The sequence below is a fragment of the Melanostigma gelatinosum genome (genome assembly GCF_949748355.1).
Source record: "Melanostigma gelatinosum genome assembly, chromosome: 1".
Taxonomy (NCBI): Eukaryota; Metazoa; Chordata; class Actinopteri; order Perciformes; family Zoarcidae; genus Melanostigma; species Melanostigma gelatinosum.
The window spans coordinates 7,843,545-7,862,842 of NC_136634.1; the positions used below are offsets into that span (position 1 = coordinate 7,843,545).

Consider the following 19,298-nt stretch of genomic DNA (forward strand, 5'->3'; position numbering starts at 1 on the left):
AGACATTTGTAAACAGAAAAGTCATCATCACATCTTGTGATAGCCTTCTCTTTACTCACGTGGGTTATTGAGGAAGAGTCTGGCTGACAACACTGCAGGTTTACTCCAGATTCAATGACTGATCAGGAGAGATCTGGACAGGTCTACTCTGGCACAAACTAGTCAACAGGCTCTCAGATGAACACCAGTGCACTTGATTGATAGCCTGTATTAATATCCAATGGATCATCCTGATGAAATACAGTAAATTGAATCGTTGCACGTCAAAAAGTGGGTGCAGATAAAACCGTTGCTGCTTAAATGCACCTATAGCTGCCATTATCGTGACTGATGACTGATTGAGAGGAATCATTTCTAACATCTCTCTGGTGAAAGACTTATTCTACACTTTCTCGATAAGAATAATTCTGGGAACACAAGCGCCTCTTGATGACGTTATGTCGATTATTCCACCATCAAAATAAACATCAAAACAGAGATGCTTTCTGAGTGTTTCTGTGCTTTTATAGGCTTAAAACAACAGATTGATGACAGTATAATGGCTTTCAAAGACCCTTGATCCTGCATTGATGGTGTTCATCTCAGTTATCTGGTCCTCGTATCAGAGTACAAATATCTGAGTTTGATCAGGATATTATGCTGTTTTTTTTTTTTTAACTGTCTGAACAATTAAACAGACATCTTCAGATCACAGGGTTCAGTGGATTATCCTGCATGTTGCACACAATATGATATTTTCTGTAAATTTATAAATTTGTTTTGTATTTTTATCTGCAAAAAAATCTCACTACAGCACTTATATTTAGAAAACACACTTTTCATTTTAGATACAGTCAAGGTCCACCTTATGCATGCTTTGCTATGTACCGGTAATACTTTTACATTCCAGGTAAAACAATGCATGAGATTGTGAACGGCCTTCATCCCGTGTTATTTCCCCCCCTCAGACCACCGTTGATGCCGTTTGTTGTGTCCTCCGAGGACATGACTGTGTTTTCATGCGTGTAAGCAGCGGGTGGAGAGCTGTGTCAGTGCATGGTGTTTTACGTTGGAGGGAAACACAATCCATCACAGCCGGGGCTGTTACCCAGGTGCCTCAGCAAAGCCTTGCACAGTCATCTCATCTCACCTTCCTCTCTTTTATGACAGGCAGCTTGGGGAAGGGCCTTCAAACTACCTTCCCCAGAAAAATACACCCCTATACAAGAGGAGTTACAGAGAGAGAAATAAATACACTGGGTATGTCTGAATACCCAGTGTATGTGCCTGCAGTAGTCATTTTTCAGAATTTGCCTCAATCAAGCCAATCACATTGGGAGTCGAGCAGTGAAGCTGCAGTATCAGTCCAGATCTCTGTTCGAGTAATGAAACAGCTGTAAGTACGAGTTATCGACTTAATATCCGCCCGTCTCCTCTCCCTGAGATGATCCACAAGCTGTGAGCGGAAACAGCAGGTTTTCTCAGATCACAATCAGCTAATCTTCATATCATTAGGAGGCAAGATGCAGCGAGGTTTCAGTAATGGGGTTTAATTACATACACTCTCCAACAGTCTTTACACATCATCAACAGAACAGTGGAATTATATTAATCTGGGTAAAACCTGAACCCACTTTACCTCAGGTCCTCTGGGAGTGACCGACACATTGCTGTATCCGTTATACAGTACTTGACCAGGTTAGGCATGAATGTCTGAAGTGCATTTTTTTTTTTTTAGCTGTACATGTTATTAAGATCATTTGAAAGAGGCAGCAAAGGGAAAGATGGCACACTGAAGCCAGACGGAGCAGACAGAAGCGCATCGCCCTCGGGGAATCCATAAAACCAAACAATCAAGCACACGAGGATAAAAGCGTTTGAAACAAGTGAATTTAAAATACTCCTGAGGCTAAAAGAACACAAACGTTACATCCTTATGCCAGCGTGCCTCCATTTATATTCACCGCTATTCCTATTTATTAATCATTACAGCTATTTTAGAAATAAATATTGAGGTAAATCTTTGCAACAAACACTCCCCCCCGACTCGATATTTACTTTTCTTAGTGTAAAATTTTAAATACAACATGCATTTACGTAGAACTACGCGATACTGTAATGCTTGAAGTGGACCCTCATCTACCGAATGTTACCGTCAGTATACCATCACACAGTTGACCAGTAGCTTTGTTAAGAAGTGCACGTTTTACTCAGTGCATTTCAGAATTGCATTTAGTGCTGAAACAATAGACCCATTTACAAAAATAAAAAGGATTCGAGTTTTTTTGTTCGCACTTGTTACAGTATTGGTGTTTTCCTGTGTCACAGTTCTGCAGCTTAGCTTAATAAAAAATACACGATATCCCAGCTACACGTTTTATGTGAAAGTACAAACACAAGTTTGTGAGGACATATTGGCGGCCACAACATCTTTAAAGGAAAAACAAGTGCTCACTTGGTAAAACAGTCCGTTACTGGCTACTGTAGAACTTAACAGTATTCCGTCTATTTTAGGAAATGTGTTTACTGGCTTTCTTGACAAAAGTTAGATGAGAAGATGGATACCATTCTCATCGTTACGTGGCATCAATCTTCTCGTCCAACTTTTGGAAAGAAAGCAAACAAGAATATTTCCTAAAATGTTGAACTGTTCCTTTAAGGATACAAGCTGCATCCCTGTGAATCCCTATTCTTACATGTCGTTTGACAAATTTCCTTTAATGCAACAGAGTGCCAAGTGTTTGGCCTGTTGGACACATCACCTACTTCTGCGTTTACACGTTTTTTTCAAAAGCTACAGGTTACGACACACCGATGAGGGTAACATGACATATTCTAGGCTATTTAGAATAAGAGGAGAGGTTCCGCGTGAGGTAAAGGTGGCTTGTGTTGGACTTAGAGCTTCGACGTTTTCAGGTTATACATGTCGGCCCTGAGCCTGGCCCACTCCGTCATCGTCTGGACTGAGCTTTTCTCTCGGGTGAGGATGCGAGCGACCTTCTGCAGCTTCTCCTCGTTCCTCTCCAGATAACGGAGGCCGTCGGCCTGCAGCAGGTTCAGCTTCTCGTGGCGGTTCTCGTCCATGGCGATGTCCTCGTTCATGAAGGGGTTGAAGCGGAAATAAGCGTCGCGAGGGAGGAAGGCGTCGAGCATGGCGTGAACCTCTGGAGGGAGGAAGGAAGAGAGGCGAGGGTGAGGTCGCAGACAAAGCCGACATAAACACACAATTAGCTTTCCTAATAGTCTCAGTCTGTGCAAACATTCAAATATTGTGTTACGAGTGAGAACGGACGTGTGAAGTCAACACTCGCCCGTCGGAGTCGTGCCAGCAGTTCATGCGTTACGGAGTAAAGCACTCGGGCTGAGAGCGTGAGGTAATACCGAGTGGAAATGTCTGGCTTGTCTGTCACGGTTGTTTTCAAATGATACGTCTGAGAGGTTTAAAATCAACAACATGCAAATGCATAGAAGCAGGCAGCGAGCAGCAATAATAGGAAAATGTGCCCGAAGGATCCGAAAAGGTGACGGAGGTTGTTTCCATCAGTGTTCCCACAGCAGTGCAGACGTCCAGACACGGATTCAATCACAACGAGCTGCAAACTGCATTTTACTTAAAGGTCATATGGAGAGTGTTGTAGACTTTCTTGTGTTTTTATATCCAGTTATGTTTATGTATTATGGCGGCATCATCACATTTCAATAAAGTTATACACTGAGAGCAAGTATATTTACAACATTCCTGAGACGATCGAAATTTACAGTCACAAGTGATCAAATAAAAAGCCAACGACTAACTAAAATAGCACTGCTATCTTGTAATTTGTACGCGTCAGCCATCTGTGTGCCACTAACCAGAGGCTGTACGGTACGCGATGGTTTATCTGTTGGACTAAATCCAAAGTGTCGGAAACGTGAAACTCCACCCGCACCTCCGTCTGGACCACCCTGCCAGGAGGAGAGCGTTCTGCCCCGAGCAGCTCCGGGAGGCGGACCCCCCAGCCAGTTGTTTCTAAACTGCAGCTCCATCTCATGGAGAAGCTCATTTGTGGCCTGCTCAACGTGACTGAGTTAGTTAGTGAGTACAAGCCAGTTTCATCAGTATCCGTTTACACCCAACACCCCATTAGATCAGCCTCATCCGTCTGCAACAACAAGCCGAGCTCCACCGATGCACCTAAGACAAAGCAGGAGGCTTAAGAACACCGAGGCAGGAGGGACGCTTTGGAGAAAGAGGAAATATGTGATAAACACTCTTTGCTAATCTGCGGTTTCTAAATAACAAAGCCCGTCGGACAGCTGGGGAGAGCTTAATCCCAAATACAGGAGGAACAAGTGCGGAAAAGCATCTAGGTCACCCACTGCAGCAGCAACAGGGACGGGACCGAGCCAAATTTAGGCACAGCAGAGGTGCCCATGTCCAGAGGTGACAAGGAGACGGAAGAGGTTACTGCTGCGGAGAAACACAACGGGACGCGTCCAGAACCGAGTCAACCTGCATTGCAGTATTTTCTACACCGGTGACATCAAAGCCCAATTCCTCCTCGCACGAACAACACAGAAACACAGGGAATAATTCAGTCAAGTCTGTACATATCGATTATAGTTTGTATCAATGTAACCTTCATGGGTTGGCATTTAACATGAAGATAACGGCATTGCAAACACTTCACAATAGATGGCATGCAACATGAGGTTGGCTTATCTCCGTTTTGCCCGTGTTCAACCATATGTAACACTTTTTTTTTTTTTTTTTCCAATTTGCAAAAATTGCATTTTATGTGTATTTTTTTTGCTGTCAAGACTTTCCAAAAATCCATCTGGATACTATTTAGATATGCCAGAAAGTATGGGTCAAGCTTAAAAAAATATAATGGATCCTACACGTCCCAGAATGCACCAGACAGCAGTTTTTATTAGCAGTGGCGGTCACTTACCCTCGGTGTCCGTGGCGCTGCTGATGACATTGGTGAGTTTGGTTTTGAGGCTCGTGTAGGTGGTGCTGTTCTTGCCGGGGGTTTCAAAGCGGCCCGTCCCGAGCGACACCACGCACTCCAGGGGCGAGTTGGGCCACAAGCACTTACACTCATGGATAGCCAGCGCTGTGGGGTTGTTAATCAGCAGACCTCCGTCCTGTGCACACAACACAAGAGCTGCCATGTTAGAGAACTCATTTACACACCGTGAATGTCTTCTTTTTTGTGTGCCAAGACCACAGTCGGCGAAACCAATTAATTGGCATTTGAAACCTCAAACTCTTTCATGGATTTCAACAGTCAATAGATGACATTTTTGAAGAACATCTGACGAAACAAAAAGAACGGATCGATGTGCAGTTCCAGAGCTGCTTCTAAAAGTCTACAACGCACAGAGCTAAATTGTTTTCTTTCCCCCTCTTCCCTCACAGCTACAGTGAGACTGGCTTTGATATCGAACATCCGCCCAGGAGTGCTTTTGCTTTGGATCCATAGTCTACCCAAGGCAATAGAAGTGTGTGTGTGTGTGTGGGGGGGGGGGGGGGGGGGGAGATTGTTGAATAGGCATGAGGCTGAGGGGCCGCAGGGCTGTATGCTGGCAGCGGGATCAAACGCACAGGGCCAGTCCTCATTAAAGAGGCCAGGCTGGGGGGTGGGAGCTGCGGGGCCCCCCAGGTGTCTTGGGACCCACTACGGTGAAGACTGCTTGTTTATGCGACTGTGTGTACGTGCATGTTTGATCGAGAGCTCGCGCCTGCTTAGAGTCAATGCATATAATAATGTGGGTACGCGTTTGTGACAGCATATGTCACATGGATTCAAACACAAGGGGCCCTGGGGCCGAGAGGGAGGGGGGGAGGGAACGGCCCGTCTTCTCAGCGCACTTCAGTCGCAGCCGAACAACATATCTGTACAAATCTGTAGCCGCGGACGTCGCGATGGAGAGTTTGAGGGCTGCCTATGAAGGTAAAAGGTCCGCTTCAGCAGAGGAGCTGAGCTGAGAAATTGTATCATCAATCCAAATACCAGGAAAACAGAACCGCAAAAGGGAATTGGTTATTGTCGTTTGACTGGGGGCAGACTGGACCAAGTAATAGCTCCCGTGATAGAAGACGCTTCGTGAGTCACTTGTGGCTTTAAATAAAGTAGTTCTCTATAAAAAGGTACGGAGTTGCTTTGAAAAATTACAAAGCAAGCCGATAAAGAGAACTAAGCCAGCTTTACACGACAGTCAAACAAGAGTAAAAGACTAAAGACACACCAACTGTTAGGATTGACCGAGGCACTGCAGTCGTAAGGACAATGCTAAGATGCTGATCTTTAGTAAGTTTAATGTTTACCACGTTGTCACACGGACACAAAGTACAGGTGAGGCTGATGGAATCGTCTTTAAATCTGTAAGAACTTGGTCATAAACTAAAGATCCGAACTGGAGCTGCAACAATTCATCGAGAAAATTTAGTGGTAACAATTTTATCGTCAATTAATCATTTTCTGGTTCCAGATTCTTAAACGTGTAAATTATCAGGTCAGAAAAAACAACAAGATATTTGAATGGGATTATATTATGGACATTTTATAAACAAACATATCAGTTAGTCGAGGAAATAATTGACAGATAAATCAATAATGAAAATGATTTTACAGAAATAAATGAAAACCGTCCCACTGGCTCAGATGGAAGTCACACAAAGAGGGTTTCACTGTCCCACAAAGACGTGAGGAACTGCTGAGGCAGCCGTTTGTCCGAAGCACGTCGTTATGCACCAGTGGTATCTGGCAGACCAAGACATAAACGCAGAAAAGGGAGAAAATGCCTGGATTGCTCTTAAAAGGAGACTTAGAGAGACTTGCTCTGCGGCGAGCACCAGGCGAACCCAGCTGGAAACAAAACAACTCAGCACTTTTCTTATCACTCGCACCACTGTGAGAGGCTCCATTTGCTGAACTCGGCGGCAATTATGGCAGCGGTCTGAGACCAGTCACGGGTTCTTTGTGCCGATAGCTGGGGGGCAACACAGCGGCCGGCCTTGCACACAGAACCAAGGCGTGCAACGTTAGAAGCCAACAGTGCACAATGCTCCTGTGAGCCGGGACTTGAATGCTGTAACTTGTCTCCATTTCACTGCACCTGCTCGGGTTAATTCAAAGCACAGTTGAGGCCCTGAAGGAAAGTCTGTTTTTCTTTGTGGTGCCACTGGAAGACGGAACGTTGGGTTTATTTGTGCGTGTGGCGCTCGGAACTTTTCCGAAGAATCAATAATTGAGAAGGAAATTTGCATCTGTCATCTCCCTGCACAGCTGTCGCGAACAAACAAGCTTGCTTGAGGAAGACGGTGTCGGGCTCAATCTACACGGACGCTGAAGCTGCAGCGGTAGAGCCGGTGTCCACGCTTGGCCCGCTGCCACGTTCTCACACAAGGGATTCCTGAGGCCAGGGCATGTTTGGACATGGACTTAGAAAGAATGATCGACTTAGAACGAACTGCAAAATGAGCTTTGCATACAAGATGGCCAAAAAACAAAATACAAGCCGTCAGTCAAACACGCAGCATGACGCAAGGCGAAAGGTCACTTCCATTTATGTGGATTTAGAGCTGTAACGCTGCTCAAACTGACAATGGCTCGATCTCAGAGGGCACCACCCTGTCAGTGGAGACCATCCCACGAAGGTTGAACCTCAGTCTGAGAGGAAACTGAATTTTGAAATTCAGAGTTTGAATAATGCCTTCCTGGAAGGCTTAATGACTTCCTTTGACAGCACTCCTCGATTCCGGCAGAGCCCATTTGTTGATACTCCAGAGGATCGCAGCTCCTCTGGCCTCGCCTTTGCCCTCCAGGGTCTAACGGCTGATTCACAAATCAGCTCCTCATTTCCCAGCAGCTCAAATAAAGCCACTCCTCAACCAATTAGAGCTCCTGCACCTTCAGGATCAAGTTGCCCTTCTTCCTACGGCCAATTAAACTGAAATAAGGGCCGTTAAAAAGAAACCCGTTCTTGCAGCGTATTCTGAAATAACGACTGCTGAGACGATACGGGTGTGATAAATAAACAAAATGAAGACGTGTGCACGATTTACGGGTCCCTCGCTTTGCTGTTTGAAATTCCTCAGCTGTCATTAACTTTTGGGGGGGCTTATCTTCATTGTGCCAGTTGAAGCTGTCTTGGCGAGTGGTTTGAATAGGAAAGAGGTGCTATCGTCAGGATCAGTGAAAGTCATTTCACGCCCCAGTGTATGTCAGCTCCCATTAGCTGGGACAGCAAACTTCCTCCTCTTCAGTCAGCCTGTGTGCCTCTGTGTCTCTGCCTCTCTAACCCGTGGGTGAGCTTCAATGGCGTCTCGTGCGAGCGTCATTACGATCAGCCACAACGCAGGAGAGAACAGAGGGCCCGCTCACGTCTTAAATGAGGTGAGCCTTTCCCCGAACATCTGGTGGTTGTGCGGCGTTCACGTCACAGTCCCGATGAGCAGCTGTCGTCATTAAAACTTCTTCCTTGGCTTTCTTTGACAGGGCTGGACCGAGGGGGCACTGAGCTCTGTCACGATTCACCACGAGGCTCCCTGCTTCCAAATGATTCATTGGGGAAGCGTTACATAAGCTGTGGACATCTGATTATGCCTGCGTGACAATGACCAGACTGAATGACCATGTCTGGAACACAATCGATGAAGTAGGTTATTAGGCTGCTATAATAATAAAAAAAAGTTACTCTCAATCTTCCAAATCAATCAAAGCTGTTTGCACATAAAAAGCTTTCTCTGTTACTCAATATGTAATCAACTAAATCTGCTCATTGAGGAAAATGAATGGCATCCAATCCACACAAAGGCCACCATTGTCCACAGTGAGGATGAGAATGACAACATGGTCGGTATGGTGAGTGCCACTCATGAAGGTCAAGTCAGGGGTCTTCATGCCCTATTATGCAATTACGCCAACCAGTTCTCCGCTTCGCCTTTTTATGCTTTATGGGCCTCAAAAGGGTCACATTCAGGCTGTCAACAGAGCAGAGACCCGTCTGTCTCTGTGTGTGTGTGCCAACTTTGCCCCCCGCAGGCAAAGAAATTAAGATCTACGGTTCACGGTTACCTTTTCCCACACATTCGGTGAATACGTGACCACACATGTACGAATTGAAACAATGAATCATCTCTGCAGACTGCGGCCATTCAGATTTAACTGTGACACTTCCTGCAGTGATATAAATGGCTGCAGATTTACTCAGTCTAGATTCCCCCTCGAGGCTTTACGTATATATTTGACAACTTCACATTAAGATGGCATCATTTTTCTGTCCATCACCGAGTGAGCAATTTAAAGCTAATCTCCCTGCTGCACACAGGAGGCGTGAGGGAACACAAGCACTTGCATACCAATACAACGTAAAGCGAGGCTCGAAGCTGCGATGTACTCCAAAGTGTGGTGCACTGTGAGAAGACAAGGTGGTGAGAGACGGAGAGGCTCAGTCAGGATAATCAGTGGACTGACCTAATCCACCAAACAAGTGTGGCAGCGCAATCAAGTGTTTGTGCGTGAGCCAAACAACAGAACAAAAAGAGGGAAGGAAACAAACGTGATAATGAGAGAATCCGTGTGTGCGTGTTTATACTCGAGGGACAAAGATCTCAGAGTCTGTCTGGGAGGAGGAAGCCGTCTGCAGAAGGGCTCAAAAAGGCTGAGCTCCATCCTCCTACAGCCTCCAGGCCGAGCTCTCGGGGCGTAACACAGGCGGAGAGGAAGTGGCTAAAAGGCTCAGATTCATACTCTTTGTCGCCTCCCCTGAATCCTCCCCTCTGCCTCATCTGAGAAGCACTGCGGCGCTGAGCAGGTAATCCATGACCAATAAATCCACCCCCAGTGGCCTTCACGAGGGAAATAAGAACAGAAAAGGGTGATCCAAAAGGTCAGGATGTTTTGAACTGCACTTTTGGAATGACACTTAATTATGTGAGACCGTATGCCACTTTCTCCCCTTTAATGACTTCTTAGACACTAATTTAAGTCTCGTTCCCTCCGTCGTCTTCTAGCAACAAGAAATACGGCGGTGCCGATGTGACCCAGTCCATTTCAGGCTGTGTGAAGCCTTTCTGCTGAGCTTCGTGCCACGTTAGGGTCTCTGAAGAGCTCACACTCCGGTGGTGGCAAACTGATGCCATGCCTCCCATTAAATGCTGGAAGAGGTGGGTACGAAACGTGCTCCCCATTCCTCCTCAGCGCCGCAGGAGACGCCATGGCAACAAGGCGGAAGAAATTGGGCCCTCCTCGCCATTCCACGCATGCCCTGGCATCCATTGTGAAACGTCTGAAGGCTTCTGTGTTCTTAAGAGCAGAGATAACCGAGAGAGCTTTAATGTGGAACCTCCCTCCCTTCATCTCCTCCATTTCTTTCCCCCTTGTTCCCCCTCACTAAGGCTGCGGTAGCAACTGTGAGGCTTTGATAACACCACGGCTGCTCTGCTTCAAAAGGTCTTGCTCAAAGTTACAATCCCCCCCCCCCCCCCCCCGCGTTACCAGTCTGAATCTAAATTTCTGGCTCCGTCAGATTTCAATTTGCAGAAATCACAAACACGTCAACAAACAATCCCAACATCTCTTGAAACGCTGCTCGAGGATTCCAGCATCGGTTCGGCACATGGCACCAGCGACTGTCCTGCTCTCACCGAAACAAAGGGGGGATTGTTTAGCGCTTGAATGAAGTGGAAAGCTGTGGGCGTGCGTGGAAAAAAAGGAGCGAGATGACTCTCTCGCTCGGGAATCCTGACATCGCACAGACAGCACGTTATGCTCACGGCTGGTTTCAGAGGCTGAAGCAGCCAATAAATAAAGCCATGAGACTGGGTGGCGTTTTGAAGCTGGTGAAAGAAGCTGACAGCAGTGAGAAGATGTATATTAGAAATGCTGTTCTTTGGCTTTATTCTAGATTACACTGTCAAATCATGTTTAACAGCTCATTAAAACTTACATTGTAAAAGAGGCCTTTGCCCTTTTTTATGTGGATGTCCAATCAGTGCTGCTAAATGGAGTCGATATGAAGATGTATTAAGAAGAGGCAATAAATTCCTCGGTGCATGCCATATTGATCGAGAAAGCAGAGAGTCTGCTGTACTCATTTGACATGACAGTGATGTAGCTGGTGGTAAGGAAGAACTAATACTACTACTTCAGCGCCTGGGCTCGAATTAAAGTAAAAAAAAAAACTGAACAGAATTTCCTTTTCTTTGCTTGTGTAGCAAACTAGTTTTGTTTCAGTCAGTGAAAATGGGCAACCCAAAAGTGCAGAGGATGTTGTGGACGAGGACACGTTCTATAGCGTTTCAGCTGACGAGGAAAATCAGCCATATTTGTTCGAGCTAGAATATACGACCGGAGAAATGCAGGTGCAGCGAGAGAGGAAAGGACCGGCAGCGACCCTCCAGAACCTGAGCTGATGCCAACAGAAACTCAATCATTCTGCTGCAATAAATGTCAGCGGGTGCAGTTTTTTTGCAGAACGCTGTCGCTGACACCAACCCAGAGAGAGTGTGTGTGTGTGTGTGTGTGTGTGTGTGTGTGTTACTATGCATGAAGGTTTTACACCTCACATGGACAGAGGTGTGCCAGAGACTTTAGGAGAACATCTCTCTATAAATTCAAATTCTCACCAACGGCTAATAAAGACGAAATGGATGCTTCTGGAAGCTTTGGTTTTTGTAATTTCTTTCATTTCTAGATTGTTTTCCATTAGTTTGCCTTGTTGTGAAATACTTTTCACTGAAGAGGATCTTAAATGATGAAATCAAGATACTTAATCTTTGTTGGCTACGGCGGAAGCAGAAGTTGTGGTTGAAGAATGTGTAAAGACTTCAACGAGAACATTTTGTGTCAGGAGGCCACTCCCTCTCTCTTTGGAAGAGCAAAGCTCAGCTCAACAAATGCTGTTCCAAAACAAAAGGGATAGAAAGTGGAACAAATGAGCAAAAGAACAAAATCACGCAGGAATTGCCAGTGAAGGGAAAACGCCTACTTAATCTCATTCAGGATTTTTCTTTTGACAGAAACTGAATTATAATACAACATAAAAACAACAGATTTCACGTGGCATGTATTAAATACATTTAACTAATGATGTTGTCAAATCCTCCCACAGTAAGAGGCTTCCTGCTGGAAAACAACAAGAGTTTGGAATAACTCATCTGCCTTAATTGTCTTTTTTCGTCCTAACGAGGCCGACGTGGGATTCAGTCGTGTGTGATGAATGCAGCGCTGCATTGGACTAACGTATGCAGCCTCTCAGCGTTGGCTGGGACGCCAAGCTGAGGAAACGTCCCACCACAGGTGGGTTTTCATCAACCAGTCTCTTTCATTCTCTGCCCCTGAACTTCCCCAGTCACCTACACAACTGACGCAGCTTCCAATTAAGAGTGTGGGAGCGCGCCGGCAAGGGATATTGCCTTTGATGCAAACACATGCTCATTCCCAATCCAAGGAGACATTGAAATCTGGATGTGACGGGTCAAACACTGGCTACATCCACTGAATACTCAAACAGAAGTGAAGCGTAATGACTTGCATCTATGTTTTCCTGTTTGCTTATTGTCCCGCCCATCTTCTGTCGTTTAACTTCTGCTTTGAACTGTTTTCTAAGGTTGTAGATGCCTCTGCTCGTGTGCTTTGTCGTTCCTGACTAAGCCCTTACTGAAAAGGTAAAAGGCAAACAGCGCAGCCATACGTATCGATTAGTAAAACGGTGGAGTGGAGCAGTGGTTTGCTATGTCACGGATGGCTAATGCATACCTGTTTAGCGGTGATGGATGTGAGTGCCTCTCCCTGCGACTCACTCTCCCGTGAAGATGTAACTGAATGGAAATGAACACGGACAGGAAGGAAATGGAGTTCCTCCCCCTCACTTGCTGTGTAGAGGATTTTTCTCATTAGGCTCTCCCAAAAGAGAACATTAAATAGTCCTCATGTGTCACTCTGTCCACATCTTCTCTTGGAATTTAAGCTAATGTTACAGTTGTGCTCATGACAATCTTCCTCAATAAAAGCTTAAAATCTAGATGTAGAGTTTAAATCCACTGAAGTCCTATCATTGTCTCTCTTCTGTGACTCAGAAGATAATTCGGAGATGTATGATGTAGTCATCAAGGTTCCTGCCCCGTTGCTGCTGAGAGTGGGACTCACCTGGTGGAGATCATTTCCCAACTTGAACTCCTGGAAATAACCAGGGGCTGCTGAGGAGGCCCGGATGGCCTGCCAGAGCTGGTGCTGGGAACCCCCCAGGTAGTGGGAGCGCAGCCCGGGCAGCAAGTTGTAGTTCCTGAACACGTAAGCCTTGAGAGGAGTGCCGCGGTTCACAATGGTGCTCACTGCTGCCACCTATAGACAGAGGAAATGACACACAACCAGACTCTTCCAGCATGAGGCAGCATTTTACAAACAGAAAATGCAAAGCTTCATATCAAGATCGACCTTCTGACAGATCAATGCAATATCATCTCTCTACTGGGGGCCTCAGAGGAGTCTGCTGACATATAGATTTCTGGATACCTCTTTATCCACAGGGTCTTACATGGCTTTAGAGTCTATTCTCCTTCCACCTGTCATCGCAGAGATAGAGACAGGAGCTTTTCTTTTTAATATATCCCATCAAGGTGAGCCAAAGTCTCACTGGTCAGTGCCCGAAAGGAACAAAAGTGAAGAATGTGTGAGGTCGTCTTCTGAAGCTCACCTTGGGGCATTCTGGGTTTCTTGAAGTTTCCACCAGAAGCTGAGAGCCCATTCTCTCTCTGTGGAAGGGGAGATAGGGTTATTGTTTTTGGACAGTAGCATGACGCGTTCCAGATTTCTTTCTGCAAGCTTCGCAAAATCCTCCTGCAGGTCACTTAATGGAGTTTGAAACCAGTCTGTGATTGCCATCATGATTTTCAAACAGGATAATTCTGCTGCTCGTAAGGTTGTTAGGTCTAGTACAATATTTACGCATACAGTGGTGGTTTTTATTCTTTAATATCATTTTTACAACCAGCCACTGTTTTACAGTTATTTACATATTGGATGACCCTTGAAATGTGCTTGAGTTTATCCATCACGGTGAACACCATGTCTGCTTTTATGGTTACCCATAATACATTACTGTCGCATGGCAATGCAGTGCAGACATGGCAAAATAATCTGCAGTTTAAACGCATTATTACACAATATTAACTTTGACAAATATAAAGCGCAACTTTGATGGATTTCCTCATTTTAGTGAGGTACTTCCAAATCCCTGCGTTTACTTTTACTTCCTGTTTTTCCACTTCCAAGACATTTTAACAAATAATTTAACAAAGCACAAGCACCACTCCATAAATGACAGAGGAACGGACCTGAGGATGTTCTCCCAGGCTTTGCTGTCATAGAAAGCATGGTTCCAGCCCATCTTTACAGTACCGACAATGACGTTCTGCTTGAAGACATCTGAACCCAGCTTGCGGTAGAGATCGTCACACTCGTTCAGCGGGATTTGGAACACACCTAGCATGAACCCCAATATGGCACCTGAAGGGAAAAACACGAGCAAACATTCACAGCGGGAAAGTGAGTGAGAAGGACCGGTAAATAAACCACACAACAGCATGCTTTTGCAAACAGGAAGTACAAGAGCTTCCCTCTGATGATCCATTCATAGGAAGTGCATGAAATGATCGTGGCCATTACACTACAAGCAAATACTTCTCAACTACTTTCTCTCCATGATTAAGGATCCCCGACAGGATAACTAACCCACAACAGTGCTATGAGGGCAGAGATGCGGTGCACCTGAATAACGTGGCTGATCAACCTCGCCAGATGTGGCCCAGATGGCTTTTTTTAAATGTGTGAACATCATTCGATCAAGCAGACGGATTACATTAGGCTCTGAAAACATTCACTAAATGTGAAAAGGAAGTGCCTCCAACTGGTGGGGATTAAGACTGAGAGAACTGACAGGAGCCGGGGACAAACGGAAACTTCTGGTGGTGATTAAAGGCCACAGTGCTCTGCAAATAGTCGTTCAATCTGCTGTGAAATGAAAACAACCAAGCAGCAGGTGAAGACAGATGGAGGATGGTCCACAGTATCCCCTAGTGGCGATCTTGCATACAGGGCAAAAAATATGTAAATCCACCTATTAACTATTCCTAAAACCAAATGAGGCAATGCAATTTCCTGATGAATATAGTTTCCTGATCTATTTAACAGTTTTATCGTGGCCTGACTTGAGTATTAAGCACAGTGGTGCTGGTGGTGAAATTGAGGTCAAAACAAGAGCAGAGCAACAAATGGGTCAGTCTGATCAGAGCTGCCCATCTCACGTGCAATGTTGCTCAAATGATCCAGACACATACAGAGAAGTAGGGCAATAGGACGACGCACCTGTGCTGACACCACAAATATAATCAAACAGCTTGTAAATGGGTTTCCCGGTCAGGGCTTCCAGCTTGTGTAACGTCTGAAGTGCAACAAGTCCCCTGAAAGTACAAAGTGAGACACACACAAAGAGTATGACATGAATAAGACGACGACCACAGCGCGCGCACACACACACACACTAAAAAGTGACAGCTGATTGATTTCCTACTATCATAACATAGACAAAGGAAATTAATCATTCTCCATTTAACTGAATGTTTCTCAGGAGGGCATTTACTTTATTGAAACTGCAAATAGAAGCAGTGAAGAGCTTTTCAAAACATGGCCTTGACTCCAATAAATGCTGTTTAGTTGATTTGACATCAGTGACTCATATCTTACAAAAACAACCAGCAGAGCTGAACTTGTACCTTAACCCTCCTCCATCTATAGACAGGATCCGTATGCCCCGGCCTTTCACGGGTTTATGGTAGCCCACCAGAGCGAGGGCTTCTCTAACTGCCGCCCTCAGGCCTGGATCAGTGGCCTGGTTCAGACGCAGCAGACAGGGGATAACCTGCTCCTGATGGACACATACACACGCATCAGACGAGGAACTGAAACACACAGTCGGTCGTAGAGGATTAACGTTCCCAACACCAGTGAACGGTTTGAAAGATTAGCGCTCAATAAATTCTTGACACCATCCCCGATAAGGCAGAGACATAAATAAATGCGGCAGTATGTTGTCCGCATGTTCGGTAGTTGTCAAGCTCTGACGTTAAACAGAGAGCAACATGTAACCTGTTGCTACAGCTGACATTTGCCTGGCACGGGAAAAATCCCCAAACACAAGCAGAAGGCCATCATCAACAACATGTCTATTTAACCTCTTGTGTAGATGCATAGACTTGTTTTTACTCTATAATGTATTGTTTTATTGTATCAAATTGACATGCATTTGACATGTAACTTTGCTACCTTCTTGGCACGATCGCCAGCACAAAAGAGATTTTTTTCTCAATGGATTTTATCTGGTTTAAAACAAATGAAACACAAAAATGAATAATAAAGATCCGGAGCGAGTGCCAAACATAACAGTTGCTGCTTTTGACTTGCTAAGCAGCAGCATCAGACGCATTCCTGACTCACCTTGACTGCGACACCACTGGTCTCTGGGAACTCCAGCAGATGGTAGCTGAGGTCCTCCACCCTGTTGATGTAGACCCTTACATCCGAGGCCCTGTGGAGAGCCTGAACCAGACCCCGAGTTCGATTGTCCACACTCACCCTGGCAATGATCTGGAGACAAAAAGAAAAAGTGCAACTAGTTAGGTCCAGCTTATTATGGCTCATTTAAAAACGGTCAGTCTGAAGAAGACAATCTGCTCGAAACATCCCTTGTAGGTGTGCAAATAAGGGAGCTACAGGCCTTTATTAATATTTATATTTATATTCAAAAAGCTAACTCATTTCCATTTACAATATGACACTGTAGCTAAGGAATGCTGTCACTGTAGTTTAATTTCTTTGTCATGTGACCTCCTAGACCAAGATGAGAAGCAATCAGTGAGAACATTAATAAATGTCCAACACATCACTTGAATACAATCCCCAATCATATCATGAGTTAATCATTAAGTCAATGACAAACCCTAAACCCCGATCGACGATGGAGGCTGGTTAAATAATGAACAGAAGCATGACAAAGCTGCTGCTCAGTAACCCAGTAATCATTCCAAAAGTGTCAACAAATGTTCACCTTTTCAGTCATTGTAACTAGATTTAGTTACTTTGATGGTACAGATTTCATGTCTGCTCCTTGGGTTGAGTGTAACAACTTAAACTGGACCAAAACCCACCAGAATATCACATCGATGATTGATCTACTGTACATCAGCCAAAGTCATGCCGTGTTCTGCCAACATATCATTAGATGGCGTTATAAATACTCAGTCCTGCCTCGACGTGAAGCGACATATTCACAACAGCAGCCTCGGCCGATACGGTGCACACCTTTTGTGGCCCTCGAACTCCACAAGAGGGTTATTTTTGAAAATAGATTCTGAGAACTCAGACAGCACGTCAGCACACTGCACTACCCTGAGACATCTAGAGTAGCAAGAGCACCGGTCAATGTCTGGGCAGCCTTCTGATACTCAGAACTATGTGATGTTGGAATTATGTTTCACTTTAACATAGACCTACCTTCTCTCTTTGAAGTAGTAGTTTTTTGGCTTTCTCCTCTGCAGTCGTCTCCTCCTTACTAATTGTGACCTCAATCTGTTGGACAGGCTCAGACTTCTTTTCCTCCACTGCAGCACTTTTGTACTCCGCCATCCTAAACCTCGGGACCAGGGGAGCAATGTAGCTTCCTACGAAGGCTTGTACAGTGGGAGCCGAGTAGGACAGGTAGTGTCCTAAGCCCTTCTTTGTGGAAGGCGGGGTAACCAGAGCAGCGGAGACGGTTTTACCAGGCACTGGCACGAGGCCACTGGTTTGTTGACCCTGAGAGGAAGCAGAGGGAGAGTAAACATGGTCTACTTTCTTGTCGTTTGTACTGATGCCAAAGTAGGAGTTGATGTGATGGGCCAGGTAGTTGTAAGTCTCATCCAGGCTGACGTAAATGGTGCTGGGATGGAAAAGTGCCGTTTGTTCGGAAGTGGAACCCTTGCTCTCAGGATCACTCGGTGAAGGTTTTAGCTCCTTTTGTTTCCTGGCAGAACTGGATTTGACAGCGGGAACAACACGTCTCAGTCTTTTCTCCTTAAGTTCCGCCACAGTCACAAGTGTGGCGGTGACGGTCACTTGGGCAGGGTTGTGAGAATGTGTGGCGGCAGTGGCATTTGCATCAAATGTAGAAGCAGAGGTAGGAATATAAAGTGTGGCAGAAGATGAGCTAGATGTAGGTTGAGGTGGAGTAGATGTAGAAAGACTAGGTGGGACTGCGCTCTCCTCTGCTTTCGGGGCCGACTCAACACTTGCCTCAGCCTCTTTCCCACCTCTTAAAGCATTTGGCTTGAGTTTGGCGATTTTGGAGAGGAGTTCTGCGTGTGTCCCACTCACAGCTTTAGAAACCGTGTCCAGTGTGTTCCTGACCCGCGACATCTGTTGGCTCAGACCAGCAGACCACCGTGAGGCGGAAGTGTTCAGGTACACGGTGCTGGTATGGAGTCCGAGCCGTTGTCTCACCTGGTGAGCTTTACAGATCCATCCCTTTCGCCCAGGGATCCTGAGGTGGTGCCCGTGCCTCCTGCTGAGATAGCCAACCTTGTAGCAACAGGGTTGTTGTACATGGACCCTGCAGTGAGAGGCACCAGACAAGGGGAGTGATGCTGCTGACTTGCGGGCATGTGTTCTGCTTAATATGACCCAGGTTTTTGGAGCCCATTTATGACTCATTCTTCCAGGTCACAAGACTTTGAGACATCAACATCTATGGTCTCCCTTTTCAGTAACCTGGTGATAAACAATAAAAAAAAAGGTTATGGATAAATGATAGACAATAAGTGAGACGGAAAATTAAAACATGTCATGACGTGGAATAAAATTACCAACACTGCTCCTAAAAATGGCCTCTGACAATTGCTGTTTTCTTGAGTAGTAAAATCTCCTGAGAGGATAACAAAATAGCTAATATCTAACGTTACTCACATAACACCAGCCACTATTAGCTCTACTGTCGCTGCTAGCTAACTCAAGCAGCATTCATAAAGGCAACACAAAACATAACAACCCATACCTGTTTATGTCACCGTATCATAGAACCCGGAACTCCTGTTATATTCTCATTGAGTCGCCAACCTTCGTTAACGTTTACACTAAAGTATTACGTAAGTTATGGCAACATACCGGCACTCGACCTGGCACAACATCCACAATGACGTGCGTTGTCAGTCAAATGAAAAAACAATGATCACGTGACACTCTCTGTGCTCTGCAATTGGCTGCCTGTTAGTCGGCCCCTTAAATGGAGTGTGTTGATTG

At 45.4% G+C, this 19,298-nt stretch overlaps 1 protein-coding gene across 1 annotated transcript; it reads right to left on the reverse strand.

Moving 5' to 3' along the window:
• Positions 1 to 1,551: 1,551 nt before the first annotated feature.
• On the reverse strand, positions 1,552 to 19,175 carry LOC306782263 (calcium-independent phospholipase A2-gamma-like). The gene is made up of 10 exons (XM_079275543.1): positions 19,054 to 19,175; positions 17,520 to 18,770; positions 16,464 to 16,613; positions 15,743 to 15,894; positions 15,336 to 15,430; positions 14,306 to 14,477; positions 13,666 to 13,723; positions 13,119 to 13,313; positions 4,914 to 5,109; positions 1,552 to 3,143 (listed from the first exon to the last, which is right to left on the reverse strand). The coding sequence occupies exons 2-10, from the start codon at positions 18,711 to 18,713 to the stop codon at positions 2,875 to 2,877; spliced, it is 2,481 nt and encodes an 826-aa protein (XP_079131669.1). The 5' UTR covers positions 18,714 to 18,770; positions 19,054 to 19,175; the 3' UTR covers positions 1,552 to 2,874.
• Between the last annotated feature and the right edge of the window lie 123 nt (positions 19,176 to 19,298).